Source organism: Amphibalanus amphitrite, unplaced genomic scaffold (assembly GCF_019059575.1).
Source record: "Amphibalanus amphitrite isolate SeventyFive unplaced genomic scaffold, NRLGWU_Aamphi_draft 000237F_arrow, whole genome shotgun sequence".
NCBI classification, from domain to species: domain Eukaryota; kingdom Metazoa; phylum Arthropoda; class Thecostraca; order Balanomorpha; family Balanidae; genus Amphibalanus; species Amphibalanus amphitrite.
The window spans coordinates 145,215-166,590 of NW_024881732.1; the positions used below are offsets into that span (position 1 = coordinate 145,215).

At 50.0% G+C, this 21,376-nt stretch overlaps 2 protein-coding genes across 2 annotated transcripts; both read right to left on the reverse strand.

Annotated features, from left to right (window-relative positions):
* Positions 1-2,468: 2,468 nt before the first annotated feature.
* Positions 2,469-4,609, reverse strand: LOC122385996 (neurogenic differentiation factor 4-like). Its single transcript, XM_043374758.1, has 5 exons — positions 4,574-4,609; positions 4,279-4,337; positions 3,826-3,945; positions 3,425-3,635; positions 2,469-3,146 (listed from the first exon to the last, which is right to left on the reverse strand). Exons 1-5 carry the CDS (start codon positions 4,607-4,609, stop codon positions 2,988-2,990), a joined length of 585 nt encoding a protein of 194 aa, XP_043230693.1. The 3' UTR covers positions 2,469-2,987.
* A 680-nt stretch (positions 4,610-5,289) lies between these two features.
* LOC122385997 (keratin-associated protein 16-1-like) lies at positions 5,290-15,961 on the reverse strand. The gene is made up of 2 exons (XM_043374759.1): positions 15,886-15,961; positions 5,290-6,023 (listed from the first exon to the last, which is right to left on the reverse strand). Exons 1-2 carry the CDS (start codon positions 15,959-15,961, stop codon positions 5,290-5,292), a joined length of 810 nt encoding a protein of 269 aa, XP_043230694.1.
* Positions 15,962-21,376: the final 5,415 nt, after the last annotated feature.

The window sequence follows — 21,376 nt, forward strand, 5'->3', positions numbered from 1 at the left end:
CCAGGTGGAAGTGGCAACAGCGATGGCGGCAAAACTACGCGGAGAGCGTCCCAGAACCCCGACAAGTTCGCTGCCGCCACTGGAGTCAACGAGCATCTCGTCCGTCGTATCCGTGTGGTGCTGTAGGCCGTCAGCAGCTGGCTTCCGCTTTCACCCGAGTCACTGGAAGCCTACTGCAACAAGACTGCAGAGCTCTACGTCGAGCATTACAGCTGGTACCCGATGCTTACCACCCTGCATCGTCTCCTGGTACATGCGACTACAGACTACAGTCGTCCAGCAGTGCCTGCTGCCAAGCTGCCAATAAGCACGATGAGTGAGGAGGCAGAGGAGGGTCGGAACAAACAAGTTCTATCGCCTGCAGAGGGCACGCCGAGACAGCCGCCCGCACACCATGGCCGACGCCTTCGGGCGGCTCATAATCATGAGCGACCCTGTGGTTAGTGCCAAGAGCGCCTCGTCCCGTCGCCAAGCCAGGGCCAGCAGCCGGATGCCGCTCCTGATGAAAGATGCCCGCGCTCTGTTGGCTGAGCCGACACTGCCACAGAACGACAGCCGGACATCCGGCGACAGCAGCTGCCGTGACTTGGAGGCGCCTTAGGTGGGTCTGCCGTAGACGCGTCAGGTGCATCGTCAAGGAAACTTGACAGTGATAGTGCAATAGGTTTGTGATATTAATCAATATACCAAGGCCATACTTTGTGTTCTTCATTACACACAGAAACTGTGATGTCTAATGATGTTACGATTTCGTTCCTTTACACTATTGCTGATTGTGATTCAGAGAACAAAGGTTTTCCCCATCTCTGGTTATTATTGCAAATAGCAGCGACACCAGATTGCAATGAACCCAGTAAACAATGAACAGCGACTGCTGCGGAATGGTCAAGGGTAACCGAGCCTATCAGCCCCAGAACAAGATACAATCGTCGGCCAGCTTAAATGGGCCGAATATATATGACAATTTGTGGGTTGGGACCCATTGGGTCCAAATCTGTTACAGACACCGGCAGATCAGACAGATCCCTTAATTTTGCGGACGCATGTATAAACGAGTATCCTTTTACTCCGGTAGACAGTCAGGCAGACCGACTACCGATTTCCAGACACTCGTTTATCGTTTATACTCGTTTATACATGAATCTGTGGATCTGGGCTTCTGAAACGGCCGGGCAGACCGATCCTTCCACTACGATCCAGCGACACACACCGCCGTGTCCAAAGGTGGAGCCCAACTCCCCGCACCAAGGCGACCTAACCCGACTACAGCTCGAGCCACGTGACTCAACCGACCAATCACGATGCGCGCGCGCCTGAACGCAGGCTGTGCCGCAGGGCCGCGCGGCAGCTCTGCTCGGCGGCCGGCTGGCGAGCCCAGCGCCGGCACGGGGTACACAATTCAAAATGCACATAACAAAAGAAGACACTTCTTATGCTAAAGTAACAAATCACAGATGTATATTACCTTTCGGTAATTACACCCAATCATCACGATGAGTGAGGAGGCAGTGGTGACTCGGCAGCGGATCCCACTGCATATTACCTTTCGGTACTATACGAGGGTAGGTAAATGTTCCGTTGTGTGGGAAGACTAAAGGCTTATAATAGGTATATCATTGTTTGATTTACATTATAACTACCTTTGATTTACATTACATTCATGCTGTAAAAGACAGCATGAATGCATCCTGTAGAAAGCTCAAAGCAGCATAAAGAAAGCACCCTGAATACGGCTAACATAAAAATGCCCAGCGTTATTTTTATGTGTGCATAAAAACATTTATATGTTTTACGTGTGCACCTATAAACCCAATAGGTGCACACGTCACACGTCACGTGCCACACGGTACATGTCAGAGATCATGCAAAAGCCATTTCGAATGTTTAATCTTCCATCCTCCGGTATTGTAGCAGCCATTATAGCAGCCAGTATAGCAGGCAATTATTTTTGGCGAGCTAAATCCTGCATCGGACCCATAGTGCGGCGATGCGCCAGCCTGTTGGCGAACTAGCAGCTTTATATCTTCACGGACCCTTTATCCCACCAGGGGCGGATCCAGGAGAGGGGCTTTGGGGGCTAAAGCCCCAAGCCGGAAAAATGCCGCCCTGCTGAGCGGCGAACCGGGGCGCCGCAGCACTATCAAATCACTATCCTATCCATAAACAACATCAGAGGAATCGAAAGAGACAGTTGACGTCTTCAATTTTCACTTCAAGCGCTCTAATCATGCATTTGCCGCTCTTAGTAGGTGGAAAACATGCCGACCCTATTCCATGGGCTCCCGGCCGAAGAAAATTCTGGATCCGACCCTGTATCCGTCGGGCTGGAAATAGCCCGAATATACGGCGGAAAGGCCCGAAAAAGCATATAAAACAAAAGCAATTCTTGCTGTTTCTTGACACACAGCGGATACATAAAACGCTTAGAATTGCATACAAAAAGTTTGCACGGATTGAAACTCGCAAAAACATGATTTCGTATAATGACGCTTGTCCTTACATAGGCCATGAAAACGATGCAGCATAATCGTATGACACACCAGTACATTTGGCGGACAGCTGCACTTTACCTATTTCCGACGAACAGCTGAACAAATGTTGATAGGTATCTAAAAGCTTGATAAAATAAAATAAAACTTGAATGTCCAAACTTTTCACTTTCGGAATCACCCAAGGAATTATTTAAACCCTACGCTGACGGCTGACGTATAGGACTCTCTTTCATGGCAAATTGCAGAATAATGGAAAAGACGGGTTGCCCTAAGTAAAAGCCTCTTGCATAAATCGTGAAACGCCATAGTCACATCACTGATAAGCATGTCTTTGTCTACGCTCATTACTCCTTAGCGCTCAAAAAGTTTTTTTCTTGAAGTTTACGCTAACATGCTACGGATGTTGATTTGGATAATTAAAGTATAACAGCACCCATAGAGTAAGCGCATCTGCAGGGTTGAACAGCGGCTATGTCGGTTGCGCCTGGCTGGACCTCAGTAAGCGGCCGAAAAGGCGGTCAGCTGATCGCCGTCTGACCAGAGCTCAGGTATCACGTGACACTCCATCTGCGACGCCCCCGCTGAAGCGGAAGGGGGTGCCGGCTCCGCGACCTCGTACCCAGACGCGCGGTACGACTCCAGCGGCGGCAGCAGCTGCGAACAGAGGGTGGCGTCGGCTTCGATAAGAGGACGCTTCGACTTTTAGGATCGGGAAACGGGGGCAAGACCTTCTGGCAAGCAAGCAAGAAGGCAAGCAGGAGCATGCATGAAATTCGATAATTTCACAACAGCTGACTAGACTGACTCCGGATCCGCAGCCCTAATTATAATCATAAATGTGCACACCTTTAAAATCATAAATGTGCACACATTTAAAAGTTTCGCTTGAGCATTTGTACCAATGCGCTGCTGATGACCTGACCTCGACTGACCTTGACCGAGCAGGGTCGCAGGTTGAGTGAACCGTTGATCTGATTGGCGGTCGCGTGGCTCAGCCCTCGCGACATGACGCTGGCGTAGGTGATGGGGTCGAACGGCTCCCCCGTGGACAGGGTCTCCGAGAGGACAAAGATGTAGTTGCGCGCCATCCGCAGGGTCTCGATCTTGGACAGCTTGCTGGTGTTGCGAGCGAAGGGGATGTGCCTGTGAAGAAGGGATTAAAAAGGGTCATGAAGTTCGCCGTCAGCGTGTTTTAGAAATTGCGCGCTATCTTATTGAACCAATCATTGAAGAAACAATTTGCTCTCACTTACCAACCACTCATGGTTGTTACTAGAAATTGAGCAAAAATATCCCGCCAGACATGTGTAGTAATTGTCAACGGCACCGTTACCTTCTCAGTTTATCCAGGGCGGCATTGAGGCCGTGCATGCGACTGCGCTCTCGGGCGTTCGCCTTGGTCCGCTGGGTCCTTTGCGAGGTGGTCCGAGGGGTGCCAGCGAGACTCGGGGCTCTGAAAAGGAACAGACGACACCGCCTTTACGTAGTGACCCAGCGGAGGTTACTTTTGTGTCACCAGCTCAGGTCATTTCGTAGTGGCGGGAACCGAGAATAGACGGTCATAACTATAAGAGCTTTTGGTCGACGGCGTGAATTTTCGTCGGAAGGTAGGCAGGGTTTATTACAACTTTCAGCCTGTACCTTTGTGTGCCTGACAGTGTCACGGCACTGCTGTACTTGGTTATTTTGCTGCATATGTAAATACCTACATGTGTGTGGTCACTGATCAGTGATCATGCATATTAGCACAATGGAATCATTTCTCTAATTCCTTTTCCTGTCTTACCTGACGAGAGCGGCATCACCGGTCGTACTGGTTACCTCACCCTCGCCGCAGGCTGGCGCCTGAAATCGGAGAAAAGGGTGGGTCGAGAAACTCAACGCTGAACGAAGGTTGAATAATGTAATCGATATGTCTTGCAATGTTGTGCGAGTGACAAATACGAGTGAGTAGCGTATTGCTCCCACTAACATTCACGTCACGAGGTCTCTAGAATAGCACAACTAGCGGATATACATTTTACAGGAAGCTCACCAAGGAGGTAATTCTACCTGGACGAGTCACGCTGACGTGAACCCACCTTTCTCGTGGAGCTGGAGCGGCCGGGGAAGGCCATTGTAGTGATCGGCCGACCCGGGGCGACAAAGGTAGGTGACGAAGGCAGCCCCCTTCAGTGGTGGCGTTCGGAAGCTGCCGGTCCACTGTGCCAGTCTGCTCCCCCGCACCGACTCTAGCTCTGATATCGGTCGTCTAGCAATGCCCCGCGGTCCTCGGAACGGCGATATCCACCGCCTTGTCTGTCGGGCCCGGCAAGCTGCCCCCGCTGCCGAACAGTGCCCACACCGACCCCGACTCCGCCGCAACACCGCCACCGCCCGACGGCATATGGACGCGAACGATAGCGGCGATAACGTCGACGTCGATGAAAAGGGAGATAACCAGTTCGTCGGTTTCGACGGTGTTGCGCTTACCCACACCACCTGATGCTTCACAGTACCGGGCAAGGGACCTGTAGAAACTTCGTTAGGTATACAAAATTTTATATGCAACGACCCATAATGAAAATGATCGACCCGAGTGGGGCTAATGGGGCATATTGTGAAGCATGTCGAGTGATGAAATGAAGTGCCGGATTCTTTGTCACCAGATATAAAAGCATGAACATAACATGGTATTCATATTTATTACGCCTAAATACAGCAAGAACATTACTTAACAAATAAACGACAACACACAAGGAAAGCACAAACAACTGAGCACCGCGAGCCTCAGCAGTGGATCCCGGTGCCGCGAGCCTCAGCAGTGGATCCCGGTGCCCACCAGGTCGGCGCCGTCAGTGCAGAAGGACTGGGTGTGCCGGTGGCAGTAGTAGCTGCCCGGCACGCAGTTGGGGTTCTCCCGACACTCGGCCCGCCCGTTACGGACCACACACACGCCGGGGGAGGTGGGTGACCTCCCCGGGCACGCGCCGCCGCAGGGGTCGGTCAGGGGGGCCACACACCGGCCGCCGCCGGCCGCGGACGGACAGCAGCGCAGGTCAGCAGCGCAGTCCGTGTCCAGCTCACACCGGGCCAGCGCCTGGTCCCGGGTCGGCGCCAGCGGACAGAAACCGGGCTTGGGCTTGGCGACTGGCACGCAGGTCGGCTTATACCGGCACAGTGGAAAGTCGCCGCAGTGGGGATTTGAACCCGGTATCACCGCGGTAAGACACTTATAGCCGACCGGGCATATGGCTTTTGCACAACGGTCCGGCGTGCAAATCGGCTGCGGAAGGCAGGGCTCGGTGACGCACTGCACTTCCTGCAGGAGACAAGTGAAGCCAGCCGGGCAGGTTTTGCGGGCGCAGTTGGCGGGACTGGTTCCGTTTAGCGGCGGGCTCTCGGTGGGTGTCGCTGGCGGGGGCTGCTCGGTGGGTGCGACGGGTACTGTGTCCACACACACCGGCCAGTAGTGGACGAGGTGGTCGCTCTGCACCAGCTGCAGCTCACACCTCTGTCCACCGGGGCAGCGCAGGTCGCAGATGCTGTTACCTGTGGAGGACACAAGGAGGTTACCTTCAAAGGGAGGCTAGTTATTAGGGGAAGTTGGTAGGCAAAATGTTTGGTAATACGGTCTTATAAACCTATCCTTTGGCATACCGGTGCGCTTATTAGCTTGAGCCTATAATTAGCCTGCTATTAGTGCAAGGGACGCACGTATTGGAATATAAAAGCGCACTTTTCAGACCACCATGCATACTGTGCCTCTTTAGGAACACACTGCACTGCACTGGTCGGACGGAGCTGCCAAGTATCAAGGCAAATAACGCAAAAAAAAACGCGTCCTGCCGGGGGTGCGGATTTTCTAACTCCTCCCCTGCGTTTTTCGCGAACGCCGCAGTTTTTGGCACACCTTATCAAGTATTTCTTTTCTGAATATGTTGCTAAAATTTTAGACCAAGGTCACTCAAGGCCAGGTCACCAGGTCACGTCAAGTGACCTCACCTCATAAGGCTTCGATGCTTGCGTGACTGATCGCTTTGAAACTTTCAGCGATTGATAAGAGCAACAGTTTGTACAAAAATTATATCTCTGAATTTCGATATCGGTGACCTGAGGTCAGGTCAATTATGCGACCTCTCCATTATAATTCAATGGGAGAAAATTGAAATGCGCCTCTTTTGGGTAAATTTATTCTTCAAACAATCTCAAACACATAATTACAAGTTGACATGACACAAAAAGTAGAAAATAGCACCCGTCGTCACCATTCCTTATCTCCCTGAGGTCATCTCAGGTTACGAATGACATCTAACAGTTTTTCAGCGGATATCTTGTGATAGAGGTATGCTACAGCGATGAAAACGCCTTAGATGTGTTCAGTTCAACGATACGGATCGAATGATATGCAACATGACCTTTTCCTGTCAGATCATGACTTTGATCTGTCTAAGATGAAATTTTCAAGTTTTTCTTTCAAGGTCAACTTATAGTTCATTCGATGCGTCTTGACGAGAGGAACACGATGCTGATAAAAGTAAGCTCGTGCAAGGTTTGAGTCATAGTTATTGTAGAAAGATTGTTCCCGCAAAAAATCGCCTATTTTGGCAGTTTTTACCCCCCCCCCCCCCCCCCCCGTAGGCAAAACCGTTGACTCTGAGAGAAATACATACTCAAAATGAGCGTTGATAGGGCTATCAAATCCGCTTTTCCGGGGCGCTGAAGCTCTGTTGGTTTACGAGTTTTGCTCCGGTGTGTTGAAAATTGTCAACTTTCGACCTGAATTCGGCTAAATTATGCTTTCAATGACCTCTGGTGACCTGACCTTTGACCTGACCAAAAACGTGAGCGAAGTAATTTCGGCATTGTTTTTCACGCTCTATTGAACTCCACCTACCCCTTATCGCCACGTGGCCCAGGAGCCGAGTTAGAGGGGAGGGTGAGGTGTTCATTTAAACACCGCCCCCGCCCCCCTTCCTCGAGCAGGGCGTGGAAATCCAGGAGCCCCAACTGGGCGCGGGTTAAAAAACATTTTGTGTAAGAATCGCCAATTGCAAATTAGTTAGTTCATATGTCAGCAGAACTATTCGAGGGCTTACAACTGATCCCGACGTAAAACATATAGCGGAAAAAAAAATCGTGAAAGCTTCGTAAAATGTACGTACACTTATAAGCATGCTATAAGAACGCATTGTTATTATAAATTGTGTGTATACCGTTCTTTCATGGTTATACCTAAGGTTAACCAGCGCCCAGGTGGGGGTCTCTGCCAACTCCGCCATGGTGGCCGGTAGGCATTTGACCGCACCAGGTTATCTCGGAAAGTGAGAAAGCTGAAAAGACTCATAAAATAACTCGTTATAAGATCCTTTTACATCACAAACCTTATTTTGCGATCAGCTTAGGTCATTGGAGGTCACCAAACGTAAAAATATAGGTAATCTATTTTTCCTTTTTCGACAATTTATCACAAATCGGTGCAGCATACCTCGGGAACAAATAAAGTTACAGCGCCGCGGGAAAGGGCATTCGATAGCTTTTCAAAGGCTTTTCTGAGCATTGTCCTCAGACTTGCGGTTTAGCCTCCAGACTCCAGAGGGCAAAACTCAAAATTTGACAGAACAGGCTTGTTTTGCGTTGATTTTACAGCAACGCGTTTCTCTCGTCGAGACGCGTCGAGTGAACCATAAGTTGACATTGAATTAACCCGCGCCCGGCTGGGGGTCCTGGATTTCCACGCCCTGCTGGGGGGGGGGGGGGGTGTTTGAACACCCCCCCTTGTAACTCGGCTCCTGGGCCACGCAGCGATACGCGGAAGGCGGCGTTCGAAAGAGCGTAAAAAATAATGACGAAATCACTTCGGTCAATTTTTTGGTCAGGTCAAAGGTCAGGTCACCAGAGGTCATTGAAGGCAAAATTTCGCCGATTTCCAGGTCCAATGTCGAAAATTTCCAAGAAGCCAACGCATAACTCGGGAACCAATAGAGCTATAGTGCCGCGGAAAAGCGCATTCGATAGCCCTATTAACGCCCTTTCTGAGTAATTCTCTCAGATTTGACCTAACGTCAACGGTTTTTGCCTGCAGGGGGCAAAAACTGCAAAAATAGCCGATTTTTTCGGAAACAGTTTTTCTGCAATAACTTTTGACCCAAGTCCTGTACGAGCTTACTTTTACCGGCATCGTGTTCCTCTCGTCAAGACGCATCGAATGAACTATAACTTGACCTTGAAAGGTCAACTTGAAAATTTGACCTCAGGTCAAGGTCATGACCTGACCGGAAAGGGTCATGTTGCATATCAGTCGATCCGTATCGTCGAGCTGAACACATCTAAGGCGTTTTCATCGCTCTAGCATGCCTCTATCAAAAGTTATTTGCGAAAAACTATTAGATACCATTCGTGACCTAAGATGACCTCAGGGCATAAACAAGGGTCACGGACACCAATTTCATGTTCAGTGTGTCTAAGCCACTTGTAATTCGGTGTTTGGGAGTGTTTATAATGTCTTTCGTCCAAAAGAGGCGCATTTCAATTTTCTCCCATTGACTTATAATGGGGAGGTCGCAAAATTGACCTGACCTTAGGTCATCGATATCAAAATTCTGAGATATACATTTTGTACATGCTATTGCTCTTAGCAATCGCTGAAAGTTTCAAAGCGATCGGTCACTCGGTGTAGCTATGACAGACATTGAAACTTTTTATGAGGTGAGGTCATTTCAAGTGACCTGGTGACCTGACCTTGAATGACCTTGGTCTGAAATTTTCACAACATGTGTAGAATTGATGTATGATAAGGTGTACCAAAAACGGCGGCGCTTCGCGCCGCCGTTTTTGAGATATTTGCGAAAAACCACAAGGGGGGGTGTTCAAACACCCCCCCCCCAGCAGGGCGCGGGTTAAAAAACATTTTGTGTAAGAATCGCCAATTGCAAATTAGTTAGTTCATATGTCAGCAGAACTATTCGAGGGCTTACAACTGATCCCGACGTAAAACATATAGCGGAAAAAAATCGTGAAAGCTTCGTAAAATGTACGTACACTTATAAGCATGCTATAAGAACGCATTGTTATTATAAATTGTGTGTATACCGTTCTTTCATGGTTATACCTAAGGTTAACCAGCGCCCAGGTGGGGGTCTCTGCCAACTCCGCCATGGTGGCCGGTAGGCATTTGACCGCACCAGGTTATCTCGGAAAGTGAGAAAGCTGAAAAGACTCATAAAAATAACTCGTTATAAGATCCTTTTACATCACAAACCTTATTTTGCGATCAGCTTAGGTCATTGGAGGTCACCAAACGTAAAAATATAGGTAATCTATTTTTCCTTTTTCGACAATTTATCACAAATCGGTGCAGCATACCTCGGGAACAAATAAAGTTACAGCGCCGCGGGAAAGGGCATTCGATAGCTTTTCAAAGGCCTTTCTGAGCATTGTCCTCAGACTTGCGGTTTAGCCTCCAGACTCCAGAGGGCAAAACTCAAAATTTGACAGAACAGGCTTGTTTTGCGTTGATTTTACAGCAACGCGTTTCTCTCGTCGAGACGCGTCGAGTGAACCATAAGTTGACATTGAAAAGTCAACTTAACAATTTGACCTCGGGTCAAGGTCACACAAAAGTTCATGCTTCATATCAATCGATTCGTGTGGTTGAGCTGAACGCTTTTATGGTCTCCAGCATGTTTCTAATTCTTATTTTTTTGTCAAAAACTGTTGGAGACTTTTCATGACCTGAGATGACATCCAGAGCATAAAAGGGGTCGAAGGTGCAATTTTCCGATTCAGTGTGTCCATGGGCACCTGTTTCCCGATGTTTGATGGTGATTTCGTTAAAAAGAAGAGCATTTCCATGTTCTCCAGTTGACTTATGTAGGTATAATGGAGAGGTCGCAAATTGACCTGGCCTTAGATTAGATTACCGATATCACAATTACAATTCCGAGATAGGTACATACGACTTGTTTGTATTTAGTTCCTCATGCAACAGCCGAGTTTCAAATCTTTGAGCCATGTTGACTCTAGGAATGACAAAATCACAAAGTTTTTTGAGGTAGGTATGGTTACCTTACTTGACCTGGTGACCTGCCCTTATGAACCTTGGGTCGAAAATTGCACATACGATGCAAAATTGATGCAACATAACCTGTTATGACTAAGTTTAACTAACGTTAACTAAGTCTATAACTAAGCTAGTGGTAACTAAGTTTCGCACACACGCAAAAAAAACTGACAGGTGTGACCATAAAGTCACCCCCCCCCCGGGCGAAGGTTAACCTTCGCCCCAGTGGGGGGGGGCATATGTTACCACCCTGTCGCGTTTTTTGCGTGTATAAAAAAAACCGCGGCGCGTAGTGCCGCGCCGCTTGGAGTAGCTTTTTGTACATCAATTTCGGACAATGTGTGAAATTTTTGACCCCAGGTCATGTCAGGTCAGGTCACCAGGTCAAGTTAACTGACCAAGCCTAAAAAAGTTTGCAATCATGTCCAGCCTGCAGTGTTTGTCAGAAAGGTTTCAAACTTGGTGGATTGCATGATGTTATGGACGCCTACAATTTGTTTATCTCGGATTTTTTATATCCGTGACGTAAGGTCAGGTCAGTGTCGGGACCTTACCATTATAAGGCAATGGAGAAAAATGAAAATGCTTCTAGATCCGTGTGTACGCATAGGAATAGTCCAAATATTTCAGAATCACAATGATTTGGACCACCCGTGATGACCAAGGTGTCATTTTTGCTGATAGCCTCTAGAAAGGTCATCCGAGGTCATTTAAGGCTACAAACAGATTTTTGCCAATAACTCTCGATTGGAAAGAGATAGAACGCTGGGGATGGCCTCATTGTGTTTGTCTTGCCGAGACGCATCGACTGATATGCAACATGACCTTTTCCGGTCAGGTCATGACCTTGACCTGAGGTCAAATTTTCAAGTTGACCTTTCAAGGTCAAATTATAGTTCATTCGACGCGTCTCGGCAAGAGGAACATGATTCTGGCAATAGAAATGTCGTGGCTTTTTTAGTCGAAAGTTATCGTCGAAAAACACTTTTCGTAAAAACAGCTATTTTTGGAGTTTTTGCCCTCTGGAGGTAAACCGATGACCTGAGGTCAATTTTGATAATGACCTTATCATACGAAGCTTCAAAGCTATCGATTGCTTTTCCATTCGTTTTTCTAGCTATCATAGTTCCTGAGATAAATGCATGTTTTCTGAGAAATATAATGACATTTGGCAAATTTTGACCTTTGATGACCTCCAGTGACCCCAATATTGTTCTGAGATGAAAATGACATAAGTACTTTCAAACGTACGCCTTGAGAGCTATCGACTGCTTTTTACCGCGTCTTCCTAACCCTCTTAGTTTTTGAGTTAGAGGTGGGTGGTAACATATGCCCCCCCCCCCCCCACTAGGGCGAAGCTGGCTGAGACCGCCACTGGGGCGCGGGTTAACTTGAACTGCGGACCTGATCGTAGGGGACCTTGGGTAAAAAACAGAATCACAAATGATGCGAAATAAACGTTTCATAGCCTATACCAAGTTTTGCCGCGCTGCGCGCCGCGGTTTGCTGCATATCTATGGATCATTGCTAAAAGAAATACGAATCGGTGACCCATCTCCAGAGAAGAGTAGGGGAGAGTGGGGCAAAGCGGCCACCCGGGGCAAAGCGGCCATCCATCGTTTTAGCCCTCCACAGCTGGCGTCAGTTCCAATTAATGATTTCCAATTATACTTCTCTTTGCGGTCGTTCGAATGAGCCAGACCGGGGTTTCAGGCCCATCGCCATTGTTCTGTGAAACACGGAAAAGCATTTCTTGCCAGGTTACCAATTATGTTTACAATTTTTAAATGTTATTTTATTCCATAACCGTTTGGAATTTTTATAAGCGTTTTTGTCCATGCATTGCGTGGTTATCGTACATGCCTTCTACCAATTTTAATGCTTTTTACCCCACTAATAGCTGAGCTGAAATATTTTTGTCTCGGACGGTAGCGCGGGGCAAAGCGGCCGGGGCAAAGTGGCCAGCCCCCAATTGGCCATAAGTTGTTTCCATCTGGATAAAAACATTTATATTCAAATGTGTCGTCATGCATTCATCTTGGCCACTTTTCGGTTACATGAGTTACCAAATTATGCAATCAAATGTTTTTCCAAGAAAATTCTTTCTTTGTTTAGCAATAGGTGGGAAGATAACAAAGTAAACATCCATCTTCCCTTAAACCTTGTCACCATCAAATACCCTAGTCGTGCATGAGGCAACTTCTGTTTCTCATATCGGGACTTGAGAAGTCGCCAGTGGCCGCTTTGCCTCAGGGATGGGGCAAAGTGGCCAATATGCTATAGGTTTAAAGTTTTGTCAATATCTCCCATATGTGAACGCCTTTGGAAATGAAACGCAGTTGGAATAAAAGACAATTTAATAGGGATCACATTGGTATAGAAAGAATCTTTCCAAGTTTAAAAATCAAGCGTCGGCATCGTTAGAAACGTTAGGGTGGCCGCTTTGCCCCACTCTCCCCTACTCACTGTGCACTAGGACTGTCTGAAAGGTCACCAGGGCCACCATCACCCTCAGTGGACACAGGGAGAGGGCCGCCATACCGCCGGTGCGGGGTGCCGGCGGTCCAAGCGGGACGCGACTGACGACCGGCCTCCTCATCAGCGTCTGCGAGTGACAGCAGTCGGCGCCACACGCCCACGTCACGAACCTGTCCGGTTCCGGTGGCGAGATCCGCAGCCCGGATGGAACAGCATCGTATAGTGTGATTGGATTGGCGTATTTTATCAACCCTCCGCCCCAGCTTGAGTGGTAGCGAGTAGCGACTATAGAAGAGCTGTGAAAAAGTCGTACTAGCAGGGGTGGGAATAGCTGAGAGCCAACGCGTCGTTTTTAGAATCAGACGGCCTGATTGAGTTTTGCAGAGACCTTGATGCTGCAGTTCAGGACGTTGGCGGGTCGCTCACATAGAGGATGAACAGTGTAAGCGCCAGACATGTGCATGGATCCCAGTCGGATGGCCATCTATGATCTCAGTGGATCTCGAAGCAAAGTACAGGTTGGGATCTATGATCCCACCGGATCCGGCATGAAAAATCATCTGGATCTATGATCTCATATGATATGACGATAAATTAAGAACATGGATCTATGATCTGAGTGGATCCCACCATGCACCACATTTGAAACCATGTTTTAAAGGGTTTCTATGACAATAAGTGACACAAAAATATGGATCATGACGTGCGATCACATAAAATCACTAAAGCAGAACGTTTGTGAGTTGAAACAAGTGCTTTTTTGGGATATATGTGTTGACAAAAATAAATGAGATCTATGATCTCACTGGATCTCAAGCAAAAAATGAGACTCGGATCTGTGATCCCTACGGATCTCTCGATAAATTACAGAGCTTGATCTATGATCCCGTCGGATCCGAGATGAGGATCCGTGGGATCAGATCCCAGACCCATTTTCTCGGGTCCATGCACATGTCTGGTAAGCGCCAGCACAGACCCCTGCGGGGCTCCGCTCGAGACTGGGATCCAGTCCGAGTAGGAGCTACTGACCATAATAACTCGCTGCTTGCACCCAATTAGGAAGGCCTTGATCCGTCGCAGCCGCTTACATGCGGCTGCGATGAATCACAATGAGCAGTCACCTTGTGGAAGGTCTACGCATTGACCACTGGTTTTTGATTCACCTTTTTTGGATCGATTCATTCATTGATTCATTTGATTTTTGTTTGATTCAATCACCACTTGATTCCTTCAAAAAAATTGGTGAATCGATTCCTTTTGATTCAGAGAATCAAAAAACAATAAAAGGAATGATTTACGTTTGATTCAGCCAAATTTTTTTGAATGATTCTTTTTTGATTCAATTAAAAAATTAATGTATTAGAATCTTGTGGCCGCCGTGCCACGCTGCGGCGCCGCCGCCGCCCCGTCCAGGCTCGGGATGAGTTATATGGCATTGTGCGGGGCGGGGCCGGGAGGAGACGGCCGGCGGCACGCGCAGCGCAATTGTAAATTTAAGATATGTCATTTAAGGCACGTAGGCCGCCAAGCTGGCGCCTTCCGTCACCTCGTCGCTGCTGTGCAAGTTCGCACTCGTTTTGGGCGTGTTCTAGACGTTTTCGTAACCTGTTGAATAAAGGTGGGTCACGTACGACCCCCGGCCATCTGGGCCGGCGCGCGGACGGCAGCTGGCAATACAACGGCAATGTGGACATAAGGAGTTTACTACAAGCTATTTCGGCCTTGGAATACTGCCGTGATGGGGAACGAGAAGGAGACCTGTGATGGTTCGGACGCTGCGGCTGATCTCCGCTTAATCCCGGAGTTTGACGGTGTGTCGCAGCCCGTGTGCGAGTGGCTGGACAAGGTCGAACTTGTGTGTCAGCTGCGCGGCATCAGGGACTGCACGTCGTCGTCCCGCTGAGACTCACTGGTGGTGGTTTGCGGTATATCAACAGCTCGGAGAAGATGAAGAAAAAGTACGAGGACATCAAAAGGGCCCTGACATCGGCGTTTGCTTCGGATCGGTTTGAAGCCTACGACCAATTTGAACGTAGAAGGCTGCGTCCAGGTGAGACGGTGGACGTGTTCGTCTCTGAGCTGCGCCGGCTGGCTGGCTTGTTCGGAGGTAGCCGGACGACAGCCTGGCCTGTGCCTTCGTGGCCAAACTGCCAGATTCAGCACGCCGTGCGCTCCGGGCTGGATCACGGATGGAGGACATGCCGTTTAGCCAGCTAATCGTCGCGCTCGGGCCGTGCTAGCCGACGAGGAAACAAACACCGCGGCCGCCGCCGCTGGCACAAGGACTGGACTCCCGCCACAATGAATGCTACTCGTGCGGGCAACCGAACCATATCGCCCGCGACTGCACGGCAGGCCGCGGACAGCGGGCCGTGGAGGCCCCCGTGGTGGACGGAGCCTCGTGAGGTGCTACAACTGCAACCGGCAGGGGCACATCGCCTCTGCGTGTCCGGAAAACGACGCGGGAGGAGAGATCAGCGCCAGCCTCCTCTCCTGTCGACCATGAACGGGGCGCTGCCAGTCGCGCAGCTGTCGGTGGACGGAGCGAGCTGCAAAGCGCTGGTTGATACAGGATGCAGCCAGTGTGTAGCTCACGTGTCAGTTTGTCGGAGGTGGAACCGACGCCCGTGAGCGTGATGACAGTGAGTGAGGGCGTTATTGGTGTGAGGGGTCAGGCGTGGCACGCGTGCAGCTGCGGTCCGGTGAATCAGTGTCCGTGGATGTGCTCGTCGTAGCACGTAAGCCCTGGGTTTGAGTTCATCCTCGGGATGAATGGTATCAGAGCACTGGGTGGCGCTACAGTGAGTTCGGATGACCGAGTCAGATTCGGAGTTGAGGCAGCGGTGTCTCATATAGCGGCGTCAGTGGCCTCACCCGGTGACCGGGTCAGCTGTGATGGTGAGAGGACTGGGTGTCGCGTGCAGTGGCAGCGACTGCACGGGTGAGTCATGATCAGGCGAGCAGTGAGGCGGCCCCAGCGTCAGGTGCAGCGGCGGCAGCTGCAGCAGTGAATCGAGCTGACAGCAGTGGGGATCCGGTGTTGGGTGCGGCGGCGGCGGCCGCACCGGCTAATCGAGCCGACGAGAAGGACTTTGTGGTGACTTTGATGAGACAGAAAAGTGGTCGGTAGAGTGGAAATGGTGTGGAGGAAAGGAGCCCGAGCAGCTGCACAATACAGCAGAGGAGTACCGATTCCAACAGAAGCCCGACACGAATACGAGCGAGAACTCTCCAAGTGGGTGGCGAATCAATGGCTCGTCCCTTATGATGAGAGCGTGCACGGGAGGGTCAAAGGCACGATCCCGCTCATGGCGGTCATCCAACCGAAGAAGGACAAAGTGCGTCCCGTCATGGATTTCAGGGAGTTAAATACGCACCTGGACCCGCATACAGCTGACGCGGATGTTTGCAGTGAAAAAATCCGTGAGTGGCGTCGGTGTGGACGAAACGTGTCTCTCCTAGATCTGCGAGACGCTTACCTGCAGATCCACGTGCACGCATCGCTGTGGCCGTATCAGACTGTAGTGTTCCAGGGCAGACGGTGGTGTCTGAGCAGACTTGGCTTTGGGCTCAGTCTCGCACCGATGGTGATGAGAAAGGTGCTGGAAATGGCCCTGAAACGTGACCCGAGGGTGCACACCGCTACATCACCTTACGTGGACGACATACTCGTAAATGAAAACATCGCTACTGCATTGGAGGAAGGGTCATCTGGAGGCGCTCGGTCTGACCTGCAAATCCCCGGAGAAGGTGTCAGAAGGTGCTCGTGTCCTGGGCATTCGAGTCTGGGGGAGCGGCAAGGACTGTTCTGGAAGCGGGACAACCAGGATCTACAGCCGCCGCCAAAGCTGACGAGGAGAGAGTCTTCTCGCTGTGCGGACGTCTGACAAGTCAGGTCCCGGTGTGTGGCTGGCTGCGTGTCTCCGCATCCTACCTGAAAAGACGCGCCACTGCAGCGACAGACGGCTGGGATGACGAGATCACCGACCCAGAACTCCAGAAAATGGTCATGGAAACGCTGCAGCGCGTGAAAACGGCCGATCCCGCACGAGGTCGCTGGGATGTCACCGGCGATGAGGGAGTCGTGTGGGTGGATGCCAGCTCCCTCGCCATAGGCCGTGCTGGAGATGGAAGGCAGCATCGTTGAGGACGCCTGCTGGCTTCGGAAAAATCCCGAGACACACGTGAACCTTGCAGAACTGGACTCTGTTGTGCGTGGCATCAATCTGTCCCTGGCATGGAACCTGAAGAAAGTGACTGTCGTGACGGACTCGAAAACGGTCTATCACTGGCTAACAGATGCGCTCTCCGGCAGAGCTCGGATAAAGACGAAGGCGGCGAGTGAAATGCTGATTAGAAGGCGCCTGGAGACCGTGAAGAGTCTGAGAGATGAGTACGGCCTCCAGCTGACCGTGAAGTGTGTTCCGTCAGTGGACAACAGGGCTGACGCACTGACGAGAGTGCCGAAGAAGTGGCTGAACCAACAAAGCGATCCGGAGGTCTGCGGCGCTGCCTTCTCGGCGCCGGATGTGGTCAGGATCCATGAAACAAGCGGACACCCAGGCATCGGGAGAACGCTGCGCCTGTGTAGGGAGCACGACCCGGCTGTGAGCAGGCACCAGGTGCGCAGTGTCGTTAGCCAGTGCGAAAGGTGCCAGTCCATCGATCCAGCGCCCCAGCGGTGGACACATGGTTCGCTGAGCGTGACTAAATGCTGGGACAGGGTCAGCATGGACGTCTGTCACGTAAACGATCAGCTGTACCTGACTCTGATTGACTGCGGTCCGTCTCGGTACGCGATCTGGCGGCGGATAAAGCGACAGGACACCGACAGCATCATCACGGCTCTGGAGTCGGTATTCCTGGAGCGCGGCGCTCCGAGGGAGCTGCTGACGGACAACTTCACCTCATTCCGCAGTGCCGCATTCCACGAGTTCGTCAGCCGGTGGGGTGTCAGCGTCCGGTACCGAGCTGCCCATGCGCCGTTCGGCAATGGTGTCTCTGAGAGAAATCATAGGTCGGTCAAAACAATCGTAGCGCGCAAAGGCTGCTCAGTGGCGGAAGCAGTCTACCGCTATAATGTGATGCCGCGCAGTGATGACCTGAACTCTAGTCCTGCCAACGTACTGTTCAACTACAAACTGAGAGTGCCGGACGTGGAGAGTGAGGAAAAGTGCGAAGAGAGTGAGTGTGCTATGTTCAATGTAGGCGATAAGGTATGGATCAGAGACCCTAGTCGCCGGTGTGATGTGCCAAGTTCCATAGGAACAGTCACCCGACAAGTGTCGGCGCAGTGTGTGGAAGTAGACAATGTCCCCCGTCACGTGAGAGATCTGAGACTGGCTTTCGTTCCCAGTCCGGAGAGTGGCCAGACTGAGCCGCCGAACAATGACAATGACGACTCTGGCCCAATTATCTTGCGAGAGTGTGCGCACGAAAGCCACGGGGAAAATGTGCCCCCTGTGACGTACGCTGAAGTTCTACGCCGCGGCATGCGTGAGAGACGCCCTGCCGTTCTGACCCAGTACGATGATTTGTAGATCAGGGGGAGTGTATTAGAATCTTGTGGCCGCCGTGCCACTGCGGCGCCGCCGCCGCCCCGTCCAGGCTCGGGATGAGTTATATGGCATTGTGCGGGGCGGGGCCGGGAGGAGACGGCCGGCGGCACGCGCAGCGCAATTGTAAATTTAAGATATGTCATTTAAGGCACGTAGGCCGCCAAGCTGGCGCCTTCCGTCACCTCGTCGCTGCTGTGCAAGTTCGCACTCGTTTTGGGCGTGTTCTAGACGTTTCGTAACCTGTTGAATAAAAGGTGGGTCACGTACGACCCCCGGCCAGTCTGGGCCGGCGCGCGACGGAGGCAGCTGGCAATACAACGGCAATGTGGACATAAGGAGTTAACTACAATTAAATATACAAAATATCAGGGATAGTATTGTATTTGTTGTGTTCTTTTTGTTGTCATGTAATGGCAGTAGTGTTAATATTTGTTGATAATGAACTATGTTCGTTCACTTCAATTTTTTTTTAAGTTCATGAATCATTCATCTTTTATTCAATCAACCCTGATTCCCAATGCGTTTGATTCAATCATGGCTTGTGAATCAAACAATCCTGACGGTGAATCAAACCTTTTTGATTCAACAAATTTTGTTTGATTGAATCCAATCGATTCAATCACAGATGAATCAAACACCACTCTGGCATTGACAAAGTGTGGAACACGCCTTGACCAGGTCAAGGCACCTAAATGATGTCAGCGGGGTACCCCTGTTGCACTGCCCGGCTCCATTCCTCCGCAGTAAGCGGCAGTTTTTGTTTGTTTGTTTGCTTTTTAATTTTCAGAAATTTTACCCGAATAGATGAATGGGTGGATATGGGGCGGGCCCGGGTGCTCCGCTAAGCAGTGCTTGTTGTGAATGGCACCACGGACCAAGGCCTCGTCTAACATGTTAACTGGGGGGGGGGCAAACCCCCGCAGTCATTGACCTGGCCCCCCCAGTCAGGGCAAAAAGTCACTACTGAGTACTGGGGGGGCCGGCAATAGCCAAAAGGCAAACGAATTTTTATTTCGAGGCGTCAGTGAACATAAAAACAAATGCGTAAACGAAACGATGATACCCCATTACCTAGGGCTGTTGTGTTTATGGTCATTTCACGATGGAACCGTGCAAATTATATTAGCGGGAAGTTGCGCCCTAGTCACCTCCCACCTCCGCCAGCACCAGGTCGTGCCTCAACACGGAACGGGCCGTGCCACCTAGGTGCGCCGGGGAGAACTACAGGTCGCATAGTGCCACCAGATGTCGCGCAAACACGACAGGCGCCATGGTGTGTCAAAAGTGGAAATAGCCGCCCGGCTTTAGTTCGCCAGCCTTGTCAATAGATGGCAGTACCACAATATGGGCAGCGGATCGTGCAATTGACGTCAAATTTTCGTTATCTGCTAAGAATTGAATGGCGGATCTTTTCATGCAAGAATCAAGTAAATCGGTCCACAACTTTTCTAGCAACAGAGATATGAAGTCAAACACCCTGCCAGAGCGGCGGCGCGGCGGCCGGCGGCGGCCGTTACGCGCCGCCTGGGAGACTGGCGGCGCTGAACGGTTCCGACTTGGCACTGCACTAAAACCTGTTAACTGCTTGGAATAGTTATTATAGCAAAATTTTCATTCAAGTGAGGAATAACCAAGGGCAGGAAGTATGTATGCTTGTGTGCGTACTGTGTAAGCCAAGAAACTGCATTAGCAGATACTCGCTAATATTAGATCCAGCCAAGTCCAAACGCATTCCAGGAGATGTGTTTCTGATGGGTCAACAATATTTAACGTTCGAGGGCGGATACAGTGTTAACAATACAAAAAAATTTTTGCACAGCTCTATTCCTTGAATAATTCTCTTCAACGCCTCATTCCTAGTTAAGCGAATTAGCCCACCATGTTTGAATAAATAAGGCGATTTCGCCACAAGGTCGCGGAAAACCGACCGAAAACGGCCGCGCTCAACGTTAATTTGGGCATGCAGACTCTTAACCCGCGCCCTGCTGGGGGGTGTTTGAACACCCCCCCTTGTGGTTTTTCGCGAATATCTCAAAAACGGCGGCGCGGAGCGCCGCCGTTTTTACACCTTATCATACATCAATTCTACACATGTTGTGAAAATTTCAGACCAAGGTCATTCAAGGTCAGGTCACCAGGTCACTTGAAGTGACCTCACCTCATAAAAAGTTTCAATGTCTGTCATAGCTACACCGAGTGACCGATCGCTTTGAAACTTTCAGCGATTGCTAAGAGCAATAGCATGTACAAAATGTATATCTCAGAATTTTGATATCGATGACCTAAGGTCAGGTCAATTTTGCGACCTCCCCATTATAAGTCAATGGGATAAAATTGAAATGCGCCTCTTTTGGACGAAAGACATTATAAACACTCCCAAACACTGAATTACAAGTGGTTTAGACACACTGAACATGAAAATGGTGTCCGTGACCCCTGTTTATGCCCTGAGGTCATCTTAGGTCACGAATGGTATCTAACAGTTTTTCGCAAATAACTTTTGATAGAGGCATGCTAGAGCGATGAAAACGCCATAGATGTGTTCAGCTCGACGATACGGATCGACTGATATGCAACATGACCCTTCCCGGTCAGGTCATGACCTTGACCTGAGGTCAAATTTTCAAGTTGACCTTTCAAGGTCAAGTTATAGGTCATTCGATGCGTCTTGACGAGAGGAACACGATGCCGGTAAAAGTAAGCTCGTACAAGGCTTGGGTCAAAAGTTATTGCAGAAAAACTGTTTCCGAAAAAATCGGCTATTTTTGCAGTTTTTGCCCCCTGCAGGCAAAACCGTTGACGTTAGG